Source organism: Sinohyriopsis cumingii, chromosome 1 (assembly GCF_028554795.1).
Source record: "Sinohyriopsis cumingii isolate HCF-2022 chromosome 1, ASM2855479v2, whole genome shotgun sequence".
Classification (NCBI taxonomy): Eukaryota; Metazoa; Mollusca; class Bivalvia; order Unionida; family Unionidae; genus Sinohyriopsis; species Sinohyriopsis cumingii.
The window spans coordinates 176,659,076-176,676,844 of NC_142961.1; the positions used below are offsets into that span (position 1 = coordinate 176,659,076).

At 35.8% G+C, this 17,769-nt stretch overlaps 2 protein-coding genes across 3 annotated transcripts in view; one reads left to right on the top strand and one right to left on the bottom strand.

The window, feature by feature from the left end:
• LOC149808445 (protein phosphatase 1 regulatory subunit 36-like) overlaps nucleotides 1-17,769 on the bottom strand; it is a 141,494-nt gene that overhangs the window by 87,132 nt on the left and 36,593 nt on the right. The gene's annotated exons all lie outside the window — the stretch shown is intronic.
• LOC149808446 (limbic system-associated membrane protein-like) overlaps nucleotides 1-17,769 on the top strand; it is a 37,954-nt gene that overhangs the window by 8,646 nt on the left and 11,539 nt on the right. Inside the window, exons 3-5 of the mRNA XM_089977332.1 lie at nucleotides 5,921-6,125; nucleotides 7,351-7,482; nucleotides 15,623-15,757. Of these exons, the coding sequence (XP_089833458.1) occupies nucleotides 5,921-6,125; nucleotides 7,351-7,482; nucleotides 15,623-15,757 (472 nt within the window). The remainder of the gene's footprint in view (nucleotides 1-5,920; nucleotides 6,126-7,350; nucleotides 7,483-15,622; nucleotides 15,758-17,769) is intronic.

The window sequence follows — 17,769 nt, forward strand, 5'->3', positions numbered from 1 at the left end:
GTCACATCTACTGCAGTTTAAATTTCAGTCACAAATTTTCCTCTTCTGGCCAGCTAGTTACTTTTTTGTCCTAATAACAAAATGTTCTAATGATTTCAAGTTCGAGTCCCGACAAAGACTCCAAGATGGAAGACAATGAGGTATGCTGTAATCTGTAATGTTGAGGTCTACAGTATCTTGTAGAAACAAGAATTATCACACTGGTTTTGGAAATTTGAATAAATTGTTATAAAAACTGCCCCTGTTGAACAATTTCACATGAGCACACGTATTTTACAGGAAAAAAGAATTAATCCTTTTGAATCCAAATAATCTGAAATAACTCTAATCCAAATAATTCAAAATAACTCCAAACAGCACAACATACAACTTCCAGTGTGAAAGCCCAACATCTACTGAAAATAATTCTCCAAAACAAAGGTTATATCATCTTCTAAAGCATAAACAGGGAGTCATGTGATCATGTTCTGGCAGCTCGTAGAAATAAGGTACTAATGTTAAAGATCACATACACCCAGTTGTTCTCTAATGAAAACTAATCATTTTACTCTCTAAGAAATTAGAAAATAAAAAAATTGTTTACACATTAAACACGTAGTCTCATCATGACCTCGACAATAGCCAATCATTTTAAAATAAAAATAGAATTTGTTTATGTGGTTGCTACAAATTTTTAAACAAGATCAGGATTTAGATCAACACCTGGTATTTATAAAATGAACAGTCAAGGTCAAACTATTTTCTGAAAAAAGTATCATCTCTAGTGAATAAATTTATATTACAATATCATGTAATAAAAAATAATTTTTAAAAAAAACTGATAAACAATTAAATTGAAATAAATATATATCAAATCAGATATAATTAAATCAAATATACATAACACTTTATATTACCAAAAGAACATAACTCGTGCATTTATCATAATAAAGTGGTAAAATGCTGTAATCCACAATAAGTTTTAATATGGAAATATTTTCTAGGAATGAAAGTGTCCAGATTAATGAGGGGTTCCAATTTACATGTATGCAAACAAAGAAGTTCTAGGATAATGAATTAAGTTTGTGTATTAGATTAAAGGAAGTTTCAGAGAGGCAGCAGATTCAGTTGCAGAGATGGAAGTACTTGTACATCTGTACTATAGTTAAATATCCTTCAACTCTTCACAAACATTTCTAAATTAAAGCAGTTTCTTGTAGAAGACTCTACTAAGGCCCAGCCTTAATTGTTAGCTTGTCTACTGGTGTAAAAAACATCTAATATGTACATGTAAAAAGTGTGCACTAACAAGCCACATCTACAACAGCTGTGGTAGTTCAGTTGGTAGAGCCTCATAATTCAAGGGTCATGGGTTCAAAACCTACCCAGGCCAGCCTGGGTCATCTGCCTTGGTGTGTACTTGGGTAAGGCACTTCCCTCACATATATGCAGCATGATATAGCCAATAATGTGCTAAAAATGCCATTACAACTAACAACACATAAAAAGAAAATTGTTTTCAATTTTAAAGGTGACCTCAGGCAAAAGCTTAGAAGATTCAAATTCACAACAACTATGGCTGCGTCAGTTTGCAAGGTCAAAAGTTCATGAATCAAACATGGGCCATAACTTAGTCAAATGAAACAAGGAGATTTACTTAGGTTTTCTTCTGTGGACATATTAGCACAGTGAATGTATTAGGATATGTTACACATCCGGACCACTTAATCATGATACAATGCTGAGGATAAACAAGCCTAATATGTTTCATCAGTAAACAGAACAATCAATATTGCATGCAGTCAGACTGTCGATATGTGTACCAATTAATATGGTCCTGAGTCTGCAAATTCTTCCTGTAAAATCACAGTTATCTACCTTTCATCTTGAATATCAGTACCATGTCCACTTCCATCTAAATACAGAATATCTTGATTCTTTTTGTACCAAATAAAAAGCATTGTTACTGAATACATGTCATTTTCAAACTTTGTGGTGACTTGATGGCCACATATCTTAAATATTAAAAGAACTGTCAAAGAGAAACGAATAAACCTTAAAAGTATCTATTTGATTTTTACCTCTTACATCCCTATGAAACAAGATATCTCAATCTAGTCATTTTACCTCAATTCTCTGATATATATTAGGACAGAAATCAAAATCAGTGGTTTAATATCAGTTACTGTTATTATCTTCCTTGAAACTTTTCCTTCGTTACGTGAATATTTAAGTCCTATAGTATTCTAATCTTGAGTACATTATGAGTAAGACCAAAATTTTGATCTGGCTTCTAATTTACAATTGTCTACTTCATAATTACTTCATGGACTTGTTTAGGACTATAGACTCTCATTCAGCCCACATATGTTTCTCCATGATTTAACAATTAACATGAAAATAAAAAATTTGTAATAAACATTAAAAACACATGGCATACTTCTCCCACTCCACCCTACCTCCCACCCTGAGATGAATTACGATAAATCAAAGGGCATAATCAGCCCACTACAGTACTAAGATCAGGGAAAGTTCCAGCTGCAAATAGCTCTTCGAGATTAGTAACAAGCTAATGTCAAGGAACAAATGTACACCACTTCCAACTACCTTCTCTCCAGTCCACCTTCCAGACCTGTTTGCAAATTTCTTCTGTGACAAAGTATAAACCATTAGAGATAAGCGTAACAACACAATTTTAACTGACTCATCGTCATCATACAGTTGCGATACAGAATTTCAGCAGCAACTATTAGCAGCATTTGAACATGTCTCTATGGATTTAGTACGTACAATAGTGATGAAGAGTGCACCAAAGTCATGTGAACTTGATCCAGTTCCAACATCACTGCTGCTTGACTGCTTAGATCCAGTATTACCTTCACTAACTGATGTTATTAATACCTCTCCCTCATCCGGGGAATTGCCATCATTTTTCAAAACTGCCATTGTAAGGCCTCTGCTGAAGAAACCAACACTCGACTGTATTGATTTAAAGAACTACTGCCCAGTTTCTAATCTCCCATTCATATAAAAAAAACTCTTAGAAAATGTTGTTCTATCCCACCTTGTATCTGAATTCAAACAGTCTTTTTAGCAATGTACAGTCTGCATATCGCCGTTGCCACATTACTGAAACTACTCTTCTAAAAGTACTTAATGACATTCTCTCTGCTTTGGATAAAGGAAAGATTACAGTCATCACCCTCCTTGATTTGTCTGTAGCATTTGACACAATAGACCATGATATATTACTTCACCATCTCCAGCATGTATTTGGCATTCATGATACAGCCCTATTGTGATTCAAGTCCTACTTGGTCAACAGAACACAAATTGTGTCCACATGTGGAATACACTCCAGCCCAGTTGATCTATGTTGTGGTGTTCCACAGGGGTCTGTTCTTGGACCTGTTCTCTTCATTCTATACACTCAGCCACTCTCAAGTGTCACAGATCATCATCCAGTGTCTCACCAATTGTACGCTGATGACACCCAAATATACAAATCTAGCCACCCAACTGAAGTTGATGCTACCATCCAAGGTGTAGAGAGGTGCATTTGTGATGTGAAATCATGGATGACATGTAACAAGCTGCAGATGAATGATGATAAAACTGAAGCCATTCTGATCACAACACAACGACTTTATCATTCGTATCTTTTACCTCAAACAATAAATATCAGCAACACCAACATTAAATTCACACAGTCAGTACAAAACCTAGGTGTTACTCTGGACAGACTACTCACACATTGCACCAACATGTCATGAACATATCCAAGGCTGCATATCTTGAGCTGAGATGCATCAGCTCCATTTGCAAATATCTTTCAGTTGATGCCACTAAAACACTTGTGTGTTCATTAGTACTTTCAAGACTGGACTACTGTAATTCAATTATGTCTGGTTCATCTCAATATCTACTCCAGAAACTTCAAAAGGTTCAAAACACAGCTCCTCGGATCATCCTTAGAGTACCATGATCAGAGCACACCTCCCCACTGCTCTGTACTCTACACTGGCTATCCATTTGATCCAGAATCAAATACAGAATTTGTTCTCTGTGCTAAATTTCACTGACAGACTCTGGGGGCCCCGAGTGGCCGAGTGGTTTAAAGCGCTCTCCGTTACGGATCACTGCCATCTCACCTCTATCTGCGTGGGTTTGAGTCTAGGATTCGGCCAATGTGGGTATGTGAGAAAGCTTGCCAGGTGCTTCTCGGGGGTCGGTGGTTCTTCCCGGGGTTTTCCAGGTTCTTCCTCCACCATTAATACTGGCTGCCATGCATAGCCTATCATGTGCTGAAAAATGGCGTTAAACCCCACAACAACAACAACAACAACAACTGACTGATTCCAGTCCGACATACTTATCTGACCTCACCCATGTGTACACACCAGCGAGATACTTACGCTCCTCTTCTGATAATCGTATGTTCATTATTCCCACTATGAAAGGAGAGTCATACGGACAACTTTCTTTTGCATACCAGATACCAGGGCCCAGCAACATGGAATGAATTGCCCACTGAACTTTGACACAAAGACACAGTGATCCCATTCAAGAGTGCTCTTAAAACTCACCTATTTCGACTGCAAGAACAAACTTAAGGACCTAATAATAATAATGTTTCCTACCTTAAATATTTTCAGCTTGTTTTTATCTTTTCTAATTTCATGGTGTTTTTTTTTTTGTAATCATATCATTATATATGTTTTTATGTTATAGGTGTTGTCTAATGTTGTAAAGCGCTTAGAGCTTCCAAAGATAAGGCGCTATACAAAGTCCTCATTATTATTATTATAACCATATCACCATATGACCACATGGGATCTCACCTAGTACATGGTCCAAGGGCATCAATGTTACTGTGAGTAAGGGAATATATGATGTTAATTTTGATATTTCCTAAAATAAATTTTGAATTGGATAAAAGATCTACTGAAATGGACCAAATAATGACCTCATCCAAAGACATAGCCTTTGAGCAGAAGTGGTACAAGGTGACAGGTAAGTCTGCTATGATATTTTTTTATTCCAAATATCCACTGAAATATACAAGACTTTACTGAAAAAAAGTGATAAAAATTATTTAAAAATAGTCCATCCTCCTGACCCAATGGTCCCTACTCAGGGATACAACCCAGGTTCAAAAGTGGAGAAAGAGAATATTGGATAACATAAAATTAAAAAAATAAACTGAATTAGGTGAGGAGTAACAAAGATGCTAATACTTTATGGCCCCATACATGGATGTAACCAAAGGAAAAAGAGAATAACCAGAAAAAAGGGAATAGGGAAATTGGGTTTTGGAATAGGGTATTGGTAAGGCTTGGTCACCCTCATTTAAATGCCTCCATACGCCATGTTTTTTAAGTGGGTGGGGGTGAAACTGGGACAAAACTATTGCACATGCATCAAATGGATAGCTAAAGACATCTGACATTTGGTTGCAATAACCTAGCTTGTATATTGATAGGATTGCTCACCTTGATATGCATCATACTGAGGATGAAATTAACATATATTTAAAAATTAAAAAGTAGATCAACCATGAATATATGGCATATCAGGATCTTTGTTGCTTGCATTTTGACTTGATTTATACTCGAGTACATACAGTATGATAGAATTACAGCGAACAACCCAGTTGCATTGAGCCAGGAATACTACACCTGCAGATCATGGTCTTGGTAGCTTCTTTGATTAATCCTAATGATCTGCATAGACCCAGATTTGCTCATACCTTATGCAACAACAAATCTGGGTCACTGCAGCTTGCAGTTAGATGTGAATTATACACGATTATACATAGTATAAGTAACAAAACTTCCATCTCTTGTGAAACACAAATAAATAAAATTACTATGCATATGAGACTTGAACATTATCAATCTAGCTCAAATATAAATGGCCAACATACTTTCCTATTTTCAAGGTGTCATGGCGAGGACCAAGAGGAATAATCATCTCGATAGGAAAGAAAATACTCACCTCTGACAGAGCCAGATTTCAAGTCCTTAACCCTTATCAATCAGAGTGGAACCTACACATATCCAAAGTTCGGTCAAGTGATACTGGCTATTACACCTGTTCCTTACCAAACACACAGCAAGTCAAATCTGTATTCCTTCTGGTATCTGGTAGGTATAAAACAATGCAACTTTTTCGAGAACCAAGATTTTAAAGTCTGGCTGCATGAGTTTAAATGTCTTTCATTAAAACTTAAGACAATTTAGTTAAATTAGGGTATGATTTTCATGCTAACATAACTGTTTACTCAAATCAGGTGTATTATAAGTATTTTTAGGTGTACTTCTCACATGTAGTTTTAGAGCTGATCCAAATTTCTATTGACCCTAAAGCTGCTGAGAGAACAATACTCCCTCAGCTTGGAATGCTCGTCTATACACGGTTACAGGTACAATCCCTGCCTACTCAGCTCAAGCTGAGTCAACTGAATTGGAGTGCCTTACTAAAGGGCACAACATTAAAGATCTGACAAGTGGAACTTGAACACATGATCTTCTGATCCTGAATTGAGTGCCAAACATTCAGCCATGTTGCTTGTAAGGAATTTTGAACCAATTTATGATGAGAGTTGTAAAGTCTTTAATTAACCCTTAATCATAGTAAAGTCTTTAATTAACCCTTAATTATATACACTGTACCGATGATATGATTAAAAAAATTTTTTTACTAATCCACATCATTTATTTTATACTATGGTATTTCTGTGTAATATTTCATTATATAACATAACAAAAGGAATTAACTGTTACATAATGGATCAATTTTGAATATAAAGTCCAAATGTCAGAAAAGCAAAATGACCAAGCATCTGACTGGTCAGAAAAGCAAAATGGCAAAGCATCTAATAGGTCAAAAAAGCAAAATGACCTTGGATCTGACTGGTCAGAAATGCAAAATGACTTCAAGCATGTGATTGTGATTTTTTATAAATGACTCTAAATGAAATGAACTGTCATCTTTGGAATATTTTGTTCTTTTACATATTAATTTTAAAACAAAACCCAATATGTTTATTAGATCAATGATAACACCATGCACTGTTATTGGTCATCAATCATTAATACCTGAGACAAGTTTTGAGCTTTTTTAAGGTTATACGGTGAGAGTGATAAATCACTGAATTCAAGGACATAGAGAATCTGCCATCACATAATGCACTGGTAGATCTGGCTCTGTGCAGTTTAACAGGAGTAATTAGTAGAAAATAAACCCTGACATGTGATAGTGCATTATGCAATGGCAGATCGAGGTCTATGTTGCTCGCAGTTGGACATAACTTATAAACAAAATATATATGGTAATTACATTGTACTCAAAGCCAACTTGTGTTTCCAGTTCCCCCAAGCATTGTGAACAGTGAATTGAAGGACAGTTATGAAGTTTTAGAGGGCACTGATTTTTCGATTACCTGTCAAGCAAGGGGATTCCCCAAGCCTACTGTTAAGTGGTTACGAATAATCAAATCAGGTGAGTCGATGAATTCTTTAGTTCATGTATTTTTACAAAGAATCATACACCCCAAAACTCTGAAGTACACATATAAGCCCATGTTCATCATACATATTAATTGTAATACAATGCACACCTTAACTATATCCCTTTCAGCATGATCTGATTCAAACTGATCTTTAAAATGATGGACCTTAAGCAGATCTGGCCCCAATTCCACCAACAGACCTTAATTCTTGACTTAAATTTATGCTTAGAACCCATAGATCTGATTTGCTGAAATTAATGTTTGACTTAACCAATCAAATATCTTATAAACTTAAGACTTAACACTAGACTTCAATTTCACAAATATGTCTTAAAGTTTAAGTCTATACTAAATGCATTAGATTGCTTAATTTAAATCAGACAAATTTCATCAAAGTTGAATTGCTAGATAAGATATATATTTTGAAGTCCAAATGTAAACTATGTCAGCTGGTGAAATCCAGTTACTCATTTTAATCAGATTGCTTGCTGCAGACTCTTTCACTGTGAAGATCCTGTGATATGAAACACTCCTAAATAAAGCTGAAATGTATCTACTTCCTGTCCTGGGCTTGGCACTTTATCTGGCGTCTCAACATGCTGATAGGCATTTGTCATCTCAGATCTGTTACTCAGCATTTGCATGTGTACATGCAAGTGTGTTTAACAAGAATGAGTTGAAAATGCATTCTAGAATTCATTTCAATGTGAAAACGAACACCTTCTCTCCAAAAGTTTTCAAGGAAACAAGATGGTGCTAATTTATGTACCTTTATTGGGTCTATTCTAGAACTGAAAATATACAAGGGAAATTACCCCTGCCCTCCATTTGAAGAAAGGAATAATTTTCTCAATATAGGAGTGATTTAAGGTTCAAGTGAGTGCCCTTTTTTATCATTACAGCATTTTGGTCATGTAACATCAAATGAACCAGCAGAAACCATATATTGTATTTAATTTTAGCTCACATAAGGACCGAGAACACACTAATGTAATTACAAATATGTTTAAACAATTAATCAATTGCCACTAGAACAAGCAATTTAAATTTTTTAGTTTCTAAAACTTCACTAGAAAACATTACAAATCTAGTTTTTCATTGTTTTGGGTTTAACACCATTTTTCAGCATATGATAGGTTATACATGATACCTCATACAAACGTCTTTGGACGCCTCTACTCCATTCGCATGGAAGAGCCTTCTGATGCCTCTATAAGATTCGCATGGAAGTGCCTTTTGACACCTGCTGTAAACATCAGCCATTTTAAGCTAGTTTTCATAGCGCCACCTTCAGGGAAAACCCCCTTATTAGATACTGCATTCATTTCTGCGAATGACAATTACGTCAGATCATGTGGTCGTTATTCATGCACTGGTTGATATCTGCTATTTAAAGCAAATGGGTCGTAATCTCCACTCTCCAAAATGGCAGCCGCGGATTTCATTCAGTACTTACGAAGTTTTCACGATTACAATAACAACCACGAAAGATTCAATAAATTAGGTAAAGTCTCTGATATTGATGTAGGCAGCAATTAGTTTTTATAAATTATCAAATTCAGATGACTTAGTGATGTAGACGCACACGAAAACCTTGTAAATTTCGAGCATCGGAAACGGCAGCTATGGTTGGTCACACGGCCTACATGATGGTGAACGAGTTCTCTCTTAATTTTAAAGCACATAAAAAAATTCTTCTGTGAAAAATAATTACACAGCTATAACAATCAGACTTTACTCTTAAATTTTTCCACATATAATATATGTGTACCAAAAATGTAAAATGGTTAAAATTGCTGTTAAACGTAACATACACTACATTGCTTAACAGTTCACTGGCAGGATTTCATTCAGTACTTATGAAGTTTTCATGATTAGAATCACAACCACGAAAGATTCAATAACTTAGGTAAAGGCTCTGATATTTATGTAAGCAGCAATTAGTTTTTATTGATTATAAAATTCAGATGACTTAGTGATGTAGACGCAGACGAAAAACACGTAAATTTCGAGTATGGGAAATGGCAGCTACGGTTGGTCACGCGGCCTCACTGACATAACGGTGAACCAGTTCTCTCTCGATTTTAAAGCACATAAAACATTCTTCTGTGAAAAATAATTACACAGCTATAACAATCGGACTTTACTCTTAAATTTTTCCACATATAATAGATATGTACCTAAAACGTAAAATGGTTAAAACCGCTGTTAAACGTAACACCACTACATTGCTTAACAATTCACAGGCAGGCCTATGCGTATGCGGTCGGCTAGGTAACAGGTGTTCTATTTATAGCGTGCTGTACTTTGTCACTATGCTCTATGAGGTAAAGGGCTGGTGCAGGAAGAACCCAGGAAAGCCACAGTGCGAATAAGCCAATCCATAGGAAGCTACTGGCAAGCTTTCTCACACACCCACAATGGCCAAGCCCAAGACTTAAACACATGCAGACAGGTGAGATGGTAAAGATGAGCCACTAGATTGGAAGAACTCCTATAAATGTAGGTGAGCACATGCACATCTGTCATGTACCTTGTTTCCATCTGTGTACAAGGTAAGGATCACTACTGTCACACCTGAGTGACCTCAGTTTTACATTTACATGTTATAAGGGATTAATTCAAAACTAAATCTGATGCTTTTGTTGTTGTTGTTGCTGTGGGGTTTAATGCCATTTTTCAGCACATGATAGGCATTGCAAGGCGGCCAGTATTAATGGTGGAGGAAGAACCCGGGAAAACCCCGGGAAGAACCACTGACCCACGAGAAGCTACTGGCAAGCTTTCTTGCATATCCACATTGGCCAAATCCTAGACTCGAACCCACGCAGACAGAGGTGAGATGGCAGTGATCCATAACGGAGAACACTTTAGACCACTCGGCCACTTGGGGCCCCCCTGATGCTTTTGGAATTAATAAATGTTTCATGAAGTTTGTTAAAAAATATTGAATTGATTATTCTAGTAGCTGATTAAATATTTATACCTATTTTGTAATCACAATACTGTAATCTAGGTACTCCTAACAGTTAGAATTAATTAAAATGAATGGTTTCTGTTGTTGTTGTTGTTGTGGGGTTTAATGCCATTTTTCAGCACACAATAGGCTATACATGGCGACCAGTATTAATGGTGGAGGAAGAACTTGGGAAAACCTCGGAAAGAACCACTGACACACGAGAAGCTACTGGCAAGCTTTCTCACATACCCACATTCGCTGAATCTGAGACTCAAACTGGTGCAGACAGAGGTGAGATGGCAGTGATCCGTAATGGAGAGCGCTTTAGACCACTCGGCCACTCGGGGCCTCAAATAGTTTCTGCTTTGCTCATTTGAAATCACATGGCCAAAATACAGTGTAATAACCAAAAAGGGCACATAAAACTTAATGAAGAAATAAAGGTAGATCCTGAAACTGCAATTTTTGTGCATTCAGTTGATTTTTTAGCACTCCTCTTTAAAAAGTACTGTGAATCATGCATTTATGCTTAAAAGAATGTACAGTACACATCTTGACATGACATCATGGTAATAAAGCTTTCTTTCAGCCTTCAATCCAAGTTTTCCACAACAAGGACGCAAATATACCATCTCATTTACTCTATTTATGTATTGAATTGATCAATATCTCAATGATAATCTTATTTTGAGAATTCTAATTAGGACACATGGAAGTTAATGTGATTTCTTGCATTGTTTTAGAAGTCTTTCAAAACTTATCTCTCATTTTACAATGATTAACATTTCTTTTCCTCTGCAGGAAAGGTAACTCTTGACTAGAAACTGCAAACTTCTTCCCAGAGGGTTTTCTCAGTTTGCTTAAAACACCACGGCATGCAAAGGAATTTGGTTTATCAATAATACTGCAGATATGCAGCTCTCTTGTTTAAAACATCTGGCAAAAAGTAACAAAAGCTAATAAAATTCTTACCTGCCACACTCAGTATTGTTTTTCAATATACATATATCTAGTCCTGTAATGGTAAAGTTCACCTCTTGTGGTTTTTAGTCACAAATAAATAACACCAAAAAAGACACAGACATGGGGCTAACTCCAGTGTCAAATTAGTACCGTATATACTTGGCAAGTCTAAATGCAAACTGCATAGACCCAGATCTGCAGTCACATAATGTGCCAGCAGATCTAGATCTGTGCAGTTTGTTAGGAGTAATCAGTACAAGAAACGGCATAAACCCTGACCTGCAGGGATATTATGCTATAGCAGATCAGGATCTTTGCTATTCCCAGTTTGAATTGACTTGTAAGTGTATGAAGACAGTAGCCCGGGCTGTATTATTGTTTGAAAACATCATCTGGGGAGCAGTTTGAAGAATCTGCATTAAGCACCATATTTCCTGAACATAGAACTTAATGCTGAGCACCAAGAGAGGCAAGACTTGGCCAGGGTTTGAACCCACCACCTACCGCATCCAAGGCGGACACATGAACCACTTAGGCCACCGGAACAGTCACAAATATCTGAAGTACTATATGATATAAGTTCAGATTTAGATCTTTTAAATTTGTAAAAAATTGGGCACATAAAGTAAAAAGATACAGGTAAAAGATGCAAAACATTTAAAACATGTGGTCACATTTTTATATATATTTAAACTGGACTACTTAAAAAGTCTAAGATTTTCTCTGGTGGTTCATTATAATAGTGTTTCTCCATTGAGTATACATCACAAACTTTTTTCTCACTGGGTGGGAAGCAATATACACAACAACAATGTGCCCCACTGTCCATGGACATGGGCAGGGTATTTACTGTGTTCAAAGTTCATCCCTCAGGAAATGTGCATGTGCCTGGTATCCATGTCCAATACATAACTGACACAATACCACCTCATCTCTGCAATTTGTTCTATAGGTGGGTTGCCAGTCTCCAATAGTAGGTTTGATGTTCGTAAATTTGTTTTGTGGATTATTCATTCCAAATACATGTATTTTGCCAAGTATGACAAACATAATGATTATGTATTATCTGAAGTCAGTATATGGCATCATTCAAAAATGAATGACTGCTGGACAGCTTTGGCTCCTTTTTAAGTCCATTCATGACCCTTTATATCAATGTGACTAAGCAACCAACAGTACAGGATACTTTTACCAGACTGTATGAGCAAACCATATTTCTTCAAAATCTGGGATATTATAATGGGTTCTCAAATGTCAACTTTTACAAGACTTTCAATGTGGAAAGAGAAACTGAAAAATGAAACGATGTATTTTGTTTGTGAGCACTCAATGTCATTAAAATCTATGAACATGTCTGTAATTTAAGTGGTAAAACTGTAGGCTTTTTCCAGTAACCAGCTGGAGATGATACCAAAGGGAATTACAAATGTAGTTTAAACCTCGTCTCCATCTTTCAAACTATCTGTATACTGGGATGTATATTCATAACAGAAGGCTCTGCTTTCAATGAATTTGCTCTGAAAAATGAGAGGATTTGCTGAGGATTTTGAAATTTAAAATTATGAAAAATTCTTTTAGAAGGTTTTAATAACCATGATGGTGATTTGGAAGCACAGAATTTTGCAAAATCAGCAACACTAATTTTTGCCGTTTCTAAATAAGGAAGAATAAGGTGGAACAAAATTTGGTTTTTGAGTTTACAAGGTTGGTATTTGGGCTCTATCTTACAGAGGATATGATGAATCTAATGACAGTATGGTTGTATACTGAAGAGCCTTCCATGTATCTGAGATAAGGTGATGTTCATTTATTGTAATATTGTGAACAGAGGTTAAATTTCATGATTTATGAGCTGATCTGTACACAATCAGGTAACAGTCAAGGTCCTGTATAGTTGGAGCAAGACCTTCTAGTCCCCTCCCCAAGCTGTGATTGTGGGGGCCTTGAGTGGCCGAGTGGACTAAAGTGCTCTCCCCAAGCTGTGATTGCCCAGAATCACTGATAGTGGATATTATCTGGCCTTGCTAAAACCTCATGGGAAAAAACATCAAGAGTCTTGTACTCTGTGAGAAAAAGGGTTTATTGTAATCTCCAGCATCGGCAGATTTTAGATGAAAAGGAGTCTTAGTCTCTTAGGTTTATAATACATTGGATGTTTTCATAATAGTTAACTTAACTGGAGCTTTTGGAGAAAGTTGTAGCCAAAGTATTTGGAATTTCTGGTAGGGTCATGATCAATTTACCAGATTTCTTCAAGTATTTTTGTTAGTGATTTTCCATATCATACTCATGGTGTGCATATTTAATTTTTTGGTTGGCTTTTCTCCATGATTATATGTTATTGATATGTATATTGTGTGAATGATCTTGGTCAGTAATTGGGCTACGGACCTACCTAGCTAATGACATTTTGTAACAAAAACATAATTCACAGCTAATATTTCTCTATGATTACAGATTAAATATTCAGATCATTTTTAATGGAGGTAAGCATATTTACTTGTATCTGAGTTTAGGACATTAGATTTGTTCAATTGGAAATTCCTGATTTTGTTGATAACTTAGAATGTTTTAGAAAGGAAGTTGACCCTCATCCTGCTTCTGCTATTGTGTTGTAGCTTTTTATATTAGATAATGTTGCTTACTTCAGAATTGCTCATTCCATATCTTAACATCAGTCCTTGAGGAATCAATTTGTGTTTCAGTTAATATCTGAAAGGATTTTTTATTTAACTCACTCAACATGATAAGGCTGTACCCTACTTCCAAGCTCTGCAACATTAAGGTCATTTAAGATACACCAAGTGGGTGGTATTACAAAAAAGCAGACAGAAATAGCTGTGCAGTGACACCAAATAATCTGGATGTTCTAGTTGCACTACAAAATACAGAAGGAAAAAGCTAATTTTTTGGACCCGTTTTTTTTCTTCACCCAAAATTCATGTGTGATCGGAATCTGATTTTGTGTCCGGATTTTAGACCTTTTGGCCTCAGATATAAGGCCTAAACTGCACAAAGACAGGTGAACCTTTGCAAAAAGTAGGATAAGGTAAGCATTTGCAAAAAATAAAATCATAAAAATAACAAGAATTATAATTTCCACCCTTCTGCTCATGCGCGAGCAAAATAACCAATGAAAAATGATGTTTCTAATACAACTAGGCATTAGGCTAATGGAAAATCTGTTGGAAGTGGATCCAGAAATAGCCCCCAAAATGCATTTCCTACTCGCATTTCAGGCGAAAATGACAAAAACCTCCAGGGCTGAATGAGTTAAGACCATAGAGTTGTAGCACTCATAATAAATACAGAAGCGAGAGTTTAACCAAGAAACATATGATTTCCACATTTTTCTTTCTAATGGCAGAACTAGCTTTAGTTTGATATATTCAACATTTATTCAAATTCTCACCTGCTGAATTAGTACAGTTTTTAAGGACTGTTTTCAATTCCTGAGTGCATACTGGTAAGCATTTACAAGGTGATCAGGAAAGTGAGTATTTTGATCAAACTAAAATGTGTAGCATACATACACATGTTGATGGTACACACATACTTCCATTAAAGACTCTAAATCTATCTGATGTTAACCAATGTGTTGAAATATTTCTGAGACTTTGAGATGAGAATGTTCCAAATGATATTTGCTGATGTATAATGTGTACTCACATCTGCGTGGTATTATGGGCTTGCAGATTTAGGATCAGTGATGTTTGTTCTGCTTATGATTTTGAGTGATAGACTCATGTATGCCTGGGCATTATGAGCTAGGATATCAGGTCATGTGTAAAAAGCATAGACTTAGGTCTCCCAGGGCATTATGGGCTAGCAAATCAGAGTCAGTAATGTTTGTTCTGCATATGATTTTGAGTGAACAGCATAGACTCAAGTCTACCTGGGCATTATGGGCTAGTAAATCAGGTCATGTGCAAAAAGCATTGACAAGGGTCTGCCAGGGCATTATGGGCTAACAAATCAGGGTCAGTGATGTTTGTTCTGCATATGATTTTGAGCAAACAAAGTAGACTCAGGTCTGCATGGACATTCAGGGCTAACTAATCAGGGTTATTTATGTTTGTTCTGCATACGAGTTTGAATGAATAATGTAGACTCAGGTCTGCCAGTGGGTCATGCAATGGTAGATCTGAGTCAATGTAATTATGTAAATGTCACACATGTAAATGCATTAGACTGGTTATCTGTTCCAGAACCTCAGCTCTTTTTGGAAGGTGAAACCTTGGTGATACCAAAAAGCACAAGGTCAGACAGTGGAAATTACATGTGTGTGGCCTCCAATGAAATCAAGCCAGAGGCTGCACATACCATCAAGATCACTGTCACATGTAAGTGCCATTAAAGTCTATCTGCAATTAGGTTTTGGATTCTGCTGGATTACACCCACATAGATATTACAGAGACATATATAGTAAAGTCTTCAAAATGTTAATTTTTATGTGAAAAATGTATGGATCTTTGTCATCAGACATACAGTGCTCCATCATAAACACGAGGAAAATCAAATTTCTGAAGAACTGGGTGTCAGACCTCCATTTTACCCCTGATAGCCTGGATTAACATCCAATATTTTTATCATTCATATGATATAACTGTCCAGCCTGGTGTGTTTCCAAATTGTGTAATCTGCAACTGGAGTTAATTACAAGATTTAATGTGACATGCTATATGAGATTTGCAATTGTAGTTAATTGCATGCTATATGTGATCTGCAATTGAAGTTAATTACAATACTTAAAGGTGACATGCTGTATGAGATTTGAAATTGGAGTTAATTACAACACTTAAAGATGGCATGCTGTATGAGATTTGCAATTGGAGTTAATTACAACACTTAAAGCTGACATGCTGCATGAGATTTGTAACTGGAGTTAATTACAACACTTAAATATGGCATGCTGTATGAGATATACAATTGGAGTTAATTACATGCTATATGTGATCTGCAATTGGAGTTAATTACAATGCTTAAAGGTGACATGCTGCATGAGATTTCAGGAGTCAAGCTAGACTTAAATTTTAGAAGTGACTTCTCTTTTTGAGAGAAGTGAAAGCTCAACATGAAGCAATGGATGCAAAGCAAGAAATGCAATGTGTGTGTGTGTGTGTGTGTGTGTTTGTGTGTGTGTGTGTGTGTGTCTCTTATTTGAATTATGCCCTCTATTTCCCAAGATTCATATTTGCATTTAAATTTACATTTAAGCAATACTTTATTTTCAAGTAGAAAATTGTCTGAGTTGTTTCGGCCATATGACTCTAAAAGAGAATACAGGAAACTACATTGTAACAAATTTTAACTGAGTAACCAGATTACATTATTGTAACTGCAAGTTAGTAAAACTGCTTAATCAACTACCCTAAAGCATTTATTATTTTTATTTTTATCTACTTTCTAAACATTCACAATCATGGCACTTTGAAAGATTTATAAACATGTTTGAAACAAACAAGGGCAAATGCACACGTGTCTTCAGATCATACCTTTCATCATAATTTTCTTGCTGTGGATAAAATATTACCATAACTATTCATACATAACACACTAAAATTAAAGACATAGCTCCTTTATAGTTGTCATATGAACTAAACCCTTCTTTCCAATCAAATAAACAGAAATGTGAGTGCATCTTTTTTTAGAAGCGGATTTTGTAATGTAATCACTCACTTTATACAGATTCATTACAACAGTCTATTGATGGGCTTGAAAATTTATGGTTTATTTATTTGTCTAAGTACTTGTAGTCATTTTAGGCATTGGTTAAATAGTATCTGCTTCACTGCGTTTTTCCGTATTTTCACAAATACGTTTCAAGTCAGAAAACAACTTTGACCTTACAGTGCTTCTCACGAATTCCACAACATAGCATTGACCCATATGTTTCTGACTTACATACCGGTAATTGCATCTTAAAGTTAAAATCTTAAATAACTTGATACCTAGGCTTTGCTTTATATGAATTGTATATTTTTCTGAATATATTTGCCTGATGATTTATGAAAACAGACAATCTAATAAACTGTTACTTCCCAGGCAGCAATGTCCACCATTATTTCCCTGTTATTGGTTAACCTACAGTTTCAAACTAAGTTTATGATGAAATAGTGTACAAGAGGCAGTTAATATATCCAGATCATTGATTCTGTTCTTAAAGCACAAATTGCTATTTACATACTACAATGTATTGTTAAAGTTTCAACACACAAGTTTGTATGATTTTACAATCAAAGGAAAACATGCAGAAATCGGGCAATGGTAATTGGTAACTTCATCAGGAATGGTTAATGGTCAATCAGCTATCAAAACACATGCCTGTGAATGTGCAAGAATTTGTTTATCTGC